The sequence below is a fragment of the Suricata suricatta genome, chromosome 12 (genome assembly GCF_006229205.1).
Source record: "Suricata suricatta isolate VVHF042 chromosome 12, meerkat_22Aug2017_6uvM2_HiC, whole genome shotgun sequence".
Lineage (NCBI taxonomy): Eukaryota > Metazoa > Chordata > Mammalia > Carnivora > Herpestidae > Suricata > Suricata suricatta.
In genome coordinates, this window is record NC_043711.1 from 104,826,572 (window position 1) to 104,834,904 (window position 8,333).

The following is an 8,333-nucleotide window of genomic DNA, read 5'->3' on the forward strand; positions in this document are numbered from 1 at the left end:
TGGTGGGCAGTGATGGACATGGGGGTGGTGGGGGGCAGTGATGGACACAGGAGGTGAGGGGGGCAGTGATGGACACGAGGGTGGGGGGGCAGTGATGGACACGGGGGAGGTGGGGGGGCAGTGATGGACACGGGGGAGGGGGCAGTGATGGACACGGGGGCAGTGATGGACACGGGAGGGGGCGCAGTGATGGGACAGGTGCAAGGCCTCAGGTTTGACATTTGGGGTCAGGACAGCCTCGGGGCCTCACTTGTCAGTGGGGTTCGCTGACTCCAGTCCTCCAGCCTGTCACGAGGAGGCAGCGGGTCATTTGGTCGCTCTGAAGCCCCGGGTCGGGCCTCCAGGCAGCAGGCTTTCAGCAGTGCTAACTGGGAGGCCTTGGGAAGGTAGGGGAGGCTTGGAGGGAGCAGAGGTTGGAAGGCCGATGGCCGCAGGGTGTCCCGGGAGGAGTGCCCCCGGTGGTGAGGACACAGGTGCAGACTCGGGCGTGGGGATAGAGGCTGTGGGCGCCGTGGCTGTGAAGGGCCGTGCCCAGGGGCGTCCGGGGAGCGCACGCTGTCGCTGCAAGCGGGGCCTTTATCGCTGTCCCCCAGGTGGACGTTCAGCTTCAGGTGGCCGTGCCGCAGCCGGGCCGCTACGTCCTGTTGGTGGAGTATGCCAGTGAGGACGCCCGCCAGGAGGTGGGCGTAGGCGTGCACATCCCCGGCCAGGCGCCCCAGGAGGGGGCGCTCACCTTGCACCCCTGCATCTACAGGTCTGCGGGAGTGGGAGAGGGTTCGGGTCTGGGGGAGCTGCGTGGGAGGGCTGACCGCCCGCTGACCGCCCACCCCCTGTCCCTAGCACCCTGTGCCGGGGCGCCGCCCTGGACCCCCAGCACCGCCTGGCGGTCTTCCACCTGGACACGGAGGCCAGCGTCCGGCTCACGGCCAAGCAGGCACGCTTCTTCCTGGTGAGCCCCTGGCCCCCGGCCCCTGAGCGCACGGGCCCCAGGCCCCCTGAGGCGTCAGGCCTTCAGGAAGATTTCAGACAGCCCAGGGGCAGAAGGGTGTGAGCGAGCCCAGGTGCCCAGCATCCGCCCCCACTGCGGTGCGTGCCCGGCCCTGGGGGGGGGGGGGTGGAGTGGAGGAGGAAGTAATGACGGCAAGGAAAAGCTGCTTCCTGGTGTGACGGACGAGGACGTCCGGCCTGAGGGGCCTGCTCCGCGGTCCGAGGACGAGGCCGCCGTGAGACGGCCTCTGCGCCGTCCGGGCGCGAGTCGCGGACGCCGGGGAGCCAGTGGAGGCGCGCGCTCGAGAGAGCTCCGGGCGGTTGACGTCTGCTCTCACGGGAGCGGCCGCTCGGAGCCTTACGTTTCCCGGGCCTTTGAAACATGGGTCACCTGTGCCCGGATTCGTGCACGAGCATCGCGGGTCAAGAGCGACCCGCAAACGGAAAGGGAGCCCACGTGGCTCCCGCCCGACTGCCGGACGTCAGGGCGACTGCGTCCGTGCTCTCCCTCGGCCCGCACCCAGGCCAGCGAGCAGCACGCCCCCCACACCCCTCGGGCCCCACGGCCGCCCCCCTGCGCTGCCCGCACCACCTCACCACTGCGTCCTGGAGCTCCGGAACCACACGGGGCGGGTGTCTGTGCCGCGGTCACACAGTGTCCTCAGTGGGGTTCCCAGACGGCTTCGGTGCCTCTGTTCATTGTATTTGCCACGCAAAATACCGTCGCTGGAGCTGAGGGGGAGGTCGTGGTCCTGGAGCCGCAGGAAGTGACAGGGCGGATGTCGGAGGGGAGACAGGAGTGCGGCCCCAGGGAGAGCTGAGAAGGGCTCCTGGCCCCGACTACCCGGTCAAGGCCAGCGTGCGTGCAGCCAGAGGGTCCGGGGCCTGGGCGTAAAGAGCAGGACACAGGTGGGCCTGGGGAGGGAGGGCCCCGCGCGCACGTCCGCGTTCTGTCCACAGCACAGCGTCACCCTGGTGCCTGTGGAGACGTTCAGCTTGGAGTTCGTGGAGCCCCGGGTCCGCTGTGTCAGCAGCCACGGTGCCTTCGAGCCCAGCAGGTGGTGGGGCCGGGAGGGGCCGGGGCAGCTGGCGGGGCCCGCGGGCCGGCCCGTGGGGACTCACTCCTGCGCCCCCTCCAGTGCCACCTGCCTGCCGTCTCGCTTCCTGAAGCCGCCCCAGCCCATCGTCCTGCGGGACTGCCGCGTGCTGCCGCTGCCCCCCGGCCTCCCCCTGGCCCGCTCCCAGGACTTCGCGCCCAGCGCTCTCCCGCCAGGGCCCCAGCCTCGGCCCGCCACTGCCGTGGACCCCGACGTGGAGCCCACCCTGCTACGCCACCCCCAGGTGAGGACCCAGGCGGGGAGGACTGCACCCGCCGCCCCGGCTCGCACGCCCACCCCTGCGCCCGCTCAGCGGAGCCTCTCCCTGCAGGGGACGGTGGTCTTTGCCACCCACGTGCCCACGCTGGGCCGCTACGCCTTCCTGCTGCACGGGTACCAGCCGGCTCACCCCACCTTCACCGTGGAGGTCCTCGTCAGTGGGGGCCGAGTCTGGCAGGGTGAGTGGCTGTGGTGGGTGACGGGGACGGATCCCCAGACAGGGAGCCTGCCGGGGGTCTCCTCTCACAGCCCCCTGTGTGGTCGGACAGGCTCACCCCGCTGTCGGTTCTCACATGAGGTGTCCGGGGCCCAGGGTGGGCGGCCCCAGCCTCCATCCCCCTTCCTGGATTCTGCTCCTGATTCCCTTTGAGTCCGGGCTCAGCCTGTCACAGAGGCGGGTAACCCAGGGCTCCGTGTGGGACACGGGCAGGCGGCACGTGTGTTCTCGCACGCGTGTCTGCTGTTTTTGCTCGGCCGAACTCGGGCCGTGGGCCCAGCGGGCCTCTGCGCTGCCGCACCTGTTCACATAGCGCGAGTGGGCCCAGCCAGATGGACCTCACACGCGGTCACACATGCTAGTTGTGCACCATAGATGCGTGCCCCTTGTCGGGCAGGGCAGTGTCCCATGGGCATTTCTTCCTCCCTGGTGGCTCCAGGAGTGACCCGAACGAGGCCGCGGCTGGCCTGTGGGGGGTGGAGGAGGCGCACTGACCACCTTTCCGTCCCCCTCTAGGCCACGCCAACGCCAGCTTCTGCCCACACGGCTATGGCTGCCGCACGCTGGTGGTGTGTGAGGGCCAGGCCGTCCTGGATGTGACTGACAGGGAGCTCACCGTGACCGTGCACGTGCCCGAGGGCCGGTGGTTCTGGCTGGTGAGTCCTGAGGATGCCGACTTCGTGGGGCCTGGCCTGGGGCTAGTGTCCCTGGGTATGGACGCCCTGGACACAGCACGCTAGCGGTCACTCAGGCAGGGTGTGCCCGCATTGGCCCAGCCCCACGCCAGGTGCCAGGGAGAGCAGACTCCAGGGACCTCCAGGCCGAGCCACGAGGCTGGTGGAGGTGGGAGGGTGTCCAAGAGCCAAGGTGTTTCCCGCTATCCCCCTGGAGCCCTGCTGGTCAGGTTGGCCTTCCTGGAGGAGGAGGCCTAGAAGGCTGGAGAGGGAGGGCAAAGGCATGTCTGGCAGACTAGGAGGCTGGGCACTTCTTTATCGCTGAGCATCACCCCCCACCAAGCTCCCATTAGGCCTCCCTTCTGAGTGGCCCACTGGGCACCCAGCACGTGCCAGCTTTGCTGGCCGAGGGTTGGGGTGTGCTGCGGCCACCGCCGTCTTAGCTGCCTGGCTGGACCCTGGCCTGTCACGGAGGCCACCGCCCCCCGGCATGTGCTGGTGCTGGTAGGCTCTGGCACCCTCCCCGGCTCGGGTCCTATCCTGGGCCCACAGGAAGGTGACCAGGCCCTGGGGCTCTAGGAGTACGTGCTGGTGGTCCCCGAGGAGGCCTACAGCTCCAGCTACCTCCGAGAGGAGCCCCTGGACAAATCCTACGACTTCATCAGCCAGTGTGCCAGCCAGGGCTACCACGTCAGGTGGGCGGGGCGCGGGCGGGGGCGGGTGGGGGCGGGGGGGCGGGGCTCTGGGCGGGGCATTGGCCTCACCCCCCGCCCTTCTCACCCCAGCCCCACCAGCTCATCCCAGTTCTGTCGTGATGCCGCCGCCTCTCTCTCTCTCTTCTACAACAACGGAGCTCGGCCTTGCGGCTGCCATGAAGTGGGAGCCACCAGCCCCACATGTGAGCCCTTCGGGGGCCAGTGTCCCTGCCGCGCCCATGTCATCGGCCGGGACTGCTCCCGCTGCGCCACCGGCTACTGGGGCTTCCCCAGCTGCAGGCGTGAGTGATTCCGCCCCCGGGGGGGCTGCGACAGGGGCCCCGATCCCAAGGAGGCTTCCCGGGGGAAGGAAGCGTGGGTGCAGTGGCCAGGAGGAAATTCTAGATCTCCCCCGACCCTCCACTGTCTGCAGGACCTCGGGCAGCCTGTGGCTTGGCTGTCCGTCTGGGGACCAGACAGCAATTCTAGGCAACTGACTGCACATCAGAGGAGCTGCCTGAGCCTGTGGGCCTGGAGCTGGGCGAAACCAGGCCGCGGTGGGGTGGGGTGTCCTCGGGGCAGGAGCCCCAGCCTCTGATGGGGCAGAGGGTTCACCACAGCCGCGTCCCTGCTCCGCAGCCTGTGACTGCCGAGGCCGCCTGTGTGACGAGCTCACGGGCCACTGCGTCTGCCCGCCGCGCACTGTGCCGCCTGACTGCGTCGTCTGCCAGCCGCAGACCTTCGGCTGCCACCCCCTGGTTGGCTGCGAGGAGTGTAACTGCTCAGGGCCTGGTGTCCAGGAGCTCACGGATCCCACCTGTGACGTGGACAGTGGCCAGTGCAAGTGAGCGGGGCAGTGGGACCGTCACCACGGTCCTGGGTCAGGGACGGCATTGCCATTGAGGATGCTCCCTCCAGGTTGGGCGGGGGGAAGGCCCCACCCTGGGGATCCGCTGCCTCGGGGGCCACCTGTGGTCTCAGTAAGCGTGGACGGGAGCCCTGGCCAACGTCTGAACTCCCTCCGGCAGGTGCAGACCCAACGTGGCCGGGCGCCGCTGTGACACCTGTGCCCCTGGCTTCCACGGCTACCCCAGCTGTCGCCCTTGTGACTGCGATGAGGCGGGCTCCATGCCCAGCGTGTGCGACCCTGTCACGGGCCAGTGCCACTGCAAGGTGAGGGGCCGGGCGCCCCACCTCCTGTGCTGCCTCAGCTGCTGAAACTCCTCCTCTGGGGGCTTCCGGGGGAGTGAGCCCGTCAGCGAGGCGGTGACAGCAAGCCAGGGCGGTCGACCCCACAGCACAGGACAGACTGACCTGCCCTGCCCTTCTGCCCCCAGGAGAATGTGCAGGGCCCAAGGTGTGACCAGTGCCGCCTGGGGACCTTCTCCCTGGACGCCGCCAACCCAAAAGGCTGCACCCGCTGCTTCTGCTTCGGGGCCACCGAGCGCTGCAGGAGCTCTGCCCACACCCGCCGGGAGGTGCGCACCCGCAGCAGGACCTCCTCCCAGAGGGGACGCATGACCCCCAACCGGCAGGCCCCGGGCGCGGGACGGGCTCAGTGACACGTGAGGGTGTTCACCGCGTGCCCCTCCCGTGTGCCCACAGCTCGTGGACATGGAGGGCTGGACGCTGCTGAGCGGTGACCGGCAGGTGGTGCCTCACGAGCGGAGGGCCGGGGCGGAGCTGCTCTACGCCGATCTGCGGCGCGGGTCCGAGGCCCTCCCTGAGCTGTACTGGCAGGCCCCGCCCTCCTACCTGGGGGACAAGGTGAGCAGGCGACACCCCGGGGACGGTGAGGTGCCCAGGAGCTCCCTGGAGGTTGAGGGAGGACAGCAGAGGGACCGGCCATGTCCAGGGCTGGCTGGGGGCTCTGTGAGGTGCCCGGGGCCCCGCCCAGCCCCTTTGCCCCCTGGGCCTGTGGTCGGGGGCTGGCCGGGTCACATCTCTCTGCTCTGCCTCCAGGTGTCATCCTATGGGGGGACCCTCCGCTACGAACTTCACTCGGAGCCCCAGCGGGGAGACGTGTTCATCCCCATGGAAAGCAGGCCGGACGTGGTGCTGCAGGTACCCGCCCGGGCGGACGTGGCCGGCAGGCTGGCGGGTGCTGCCGAGCGGGGTGGCGGGCAGCCCGGCCACCGGCCTTCATCTGTCCACGCGTCCCCCCAGGGCAATCAGATGAGCATCATGTTCCTGGAGCCGGAGTACCCGGCACCCGGCCACATCCACCATGGGCAGCTGCAACTGGTAGAGGTGAGCAGAGCTGGGCCAGGCGCAAGGTGGGGAGGGGGGATGTCCTGGGTCCCGGTACGGCCCAGAGGGGCCCCGGGGGCCTCCGCTGCTGTGCCTGCCCTCCAGGACAGAAAATGGGGCTGGGAGCGGGAGCTCCTCCCCTCCCCCTCGCACGTCCCTGCTGCTGCTCTGGTCGCCCGTGTGGGTGGCACTCCCAGCCACGTGCTGGCCCTCGCAGCCCTGACCCCCAACGGTCAGGCAGCTCCTGGGATGCCCAGTGGCCCTGCGGGTCCATCTGCCTTCTGCCCCGACCTCCCAGGGTCCCCTCTCCTCCCAGTTCATAGCCTGCCTGGGTCTCTACCTGAGGAGTCTGCAGCTGAACGGAAATTCCGATGTTTAACGTACTCAAAGTTTGTGGGTTTTCACGTGTAGTTAGTGTTTTTGTGCCTTGTCTGTGTCAGTCTCTCTGGAATCAGAAAGTACCCACCTAGGTTTTGTTCTAAAGCTTAGTGTTCTCTTTGTGCCTTTGAATTCTTACCACGTCTGGAGTGGGTTTCTGTGCGCGGTGGGAGGTAGGGGACCGGGTGCTGGTCTTCCCGGGGCGGCGGGCCGCTCCGCCCCGAAGTGCCCCATCTTGCCCACTGAGCACCGTCCCCGCCCGCAGGGGAGCTTCCGGCACACGGAGAGCCACAGTGCCGTGTCCCGCGAGGAGCTCATGATGGTGCTGGCGGGTCTGGAGCAGCTGCACATCCGCGCCCTCTTCTCCCAGACCTCCTCGGCCATCTCCCTGCGCAGGGTGGCGCTGGAGGTGGCTGGCGAGGCGGGTGAGGGGCCTCTGGCCAGCAACGTGGAGCTGTGCATGTGCCCCGCCAACTACCTCGGGGAGTCCTGCCAGGTGAGGGGGGGCGGGCAGCCCGCTGTGTCCCCAGTTTACCCCCCTCCCTCCCCCATCACCTGTGTCCCTGCCTGGCCCTCCGTGCACACGGCTGCTCCGTTTCCCTCCACTGCCTGCACCCGCCCTCCTCCCTCACGCATTCATCCACCTGCCTGTGTCGGGGGGTGGTCGGGTGGGGGGTCTGTCCCTGAGCACCCGCCCGCTCGGAAGAGGTTCTGGAGGAGAAAGAAGCGGCCCAGCCCACGTGGGGCGCTGCTCACCTGAGTCAGTGCGTCCATATGGCTTTGGGGGTTGACTTCCTGTCTCCAGCTGGGCCAGGATTCCGGAGGGTCTGAGCGCAGGGTCCTTGGTCTGCCCTCGGGCTGGGCCTGCTTTCTTTCCTGAGCACTTCCGCTCCTGTCCCCAGGAGTGTGCTCCCGGCTACTACCGAGACGTCAAAGGTCTCTTCTTGGGTCGCTGTGTCCCCTGTCAGTGCCACGGCCACTCGGACCGCTGCCTCCCTGGCTCGGGCGTCTGCGTGGTGAGTGGGGCCCAGCGGAGGCACAGAGCGGGGGAGACCAGGACCCTTGGGTCAGCACTATGGACGCCCTGGGGTGCAAGTGGAGAGGGTGTCCTGGGCGGCAGACCTTGGGCACAGAGTCCCCGGCGCGCTGGCTGGAGGGCTGATCGGGCCCTGCTAGAGAGAAGCGGAGCCCTGCCGCCAGCACCCACCCCCCACCCCCTGCCCTTCTGCCCCAGGGCTGCCAGCACAACACGGAGGGTGACCGCTGCGAACGCTGCCAGGCCGGCTTCGTGCGCAGCGGGTCCGAGGACCCGACGGCCCCCTGTGTCAGCTGCCCCTGCCCCCTCGCCGTGCCTTCCAACAAGTAAGCTGGGCCAGCCTGGCCGGGGTCCCGAAGGGCGGCTGGTGGCGGTGCACCCTTACAGCCCCGGTGTGGAAGGCCACTGTCCCCTCCCTAGCTGGGTCAGCGCTGCCGGCGGCTGAGGTGGGCTTTCGAGGTGGGGGCCCCCGTGGGAGTGCAGCTGTCACAGGACCACGTCCCTCTCCACAGCTTCGCAGTGGGCTGCGTCCTGCGAGGTGGCCGCACACAGTGTCTCTGCAAACCCGGCTATGCGGGCGCCTCCTGCGAACGGTGCGCGGGGCGTTTGGGCTGCGGGCCTGGGGGCGGGGCTGCAGGGGCGTGCGTGCAGGTGTGCGTGCGGGGGGCGCGCGCTGCAAGTGGGCGGAGGGACACAGGCCGCTAACCCCACCCCCGCCCC

General features: G+C 69.1%; 1 protein-coding gene across 1 annotated transcript in view; it reads right to left on the reverse strand.

The window, feature by feature from the left end:
* Positions 1-8,333, reverse strand: part of LAMA5 (laminin subunit alpha 5) — a gene marked incomplete at its 5' end in the record, with an annotated part of 44,002 nt that overhangs the window by 9,784 nt on the left and 25,885 nt on the right. The window contains 12 exons of the mRNA XM_029917993.1: positions 251-756; positions 878-1,009; positions 1,585-1,827; positions 2,110-2,281; positions 2,382-2,550; positions 3,197-3,302; positions 5,039-5,184; positions 5,331-5,447; positions 5,612-5,704; positions 5,942-6,053; positions 6,162-6,418; positions 6,717-6,965. Of these exons, the coding sequence (XP_029773853.1) occupies positions 251-756; positions 878-1,009; positions 1,585-1,827; positions 2,110-2,281; positions 2,382-2,550; positions 3,197-3,302; positions 5,039-5,184; positions 5,331-5,447; positions 5,612-5,704; positions 5,942-6,053; positions 6,162-6,418; positions 6,717-6,965 (2,302 nt within the window). The remainder of the gene's footprint in view (positions 1-250; positions 757-877; positions 1,010-1,584; positions 1,828-2,109; positions 2,282-2,381; positions 2,551-3,196; positions 3,303-5,038; positions 5,185-5,330; positions 5,448-5,611; positions 5,705-5,941; positions 6,054-6,161; positions 6,419-6,716; positions 6,966-8,333) is intronic.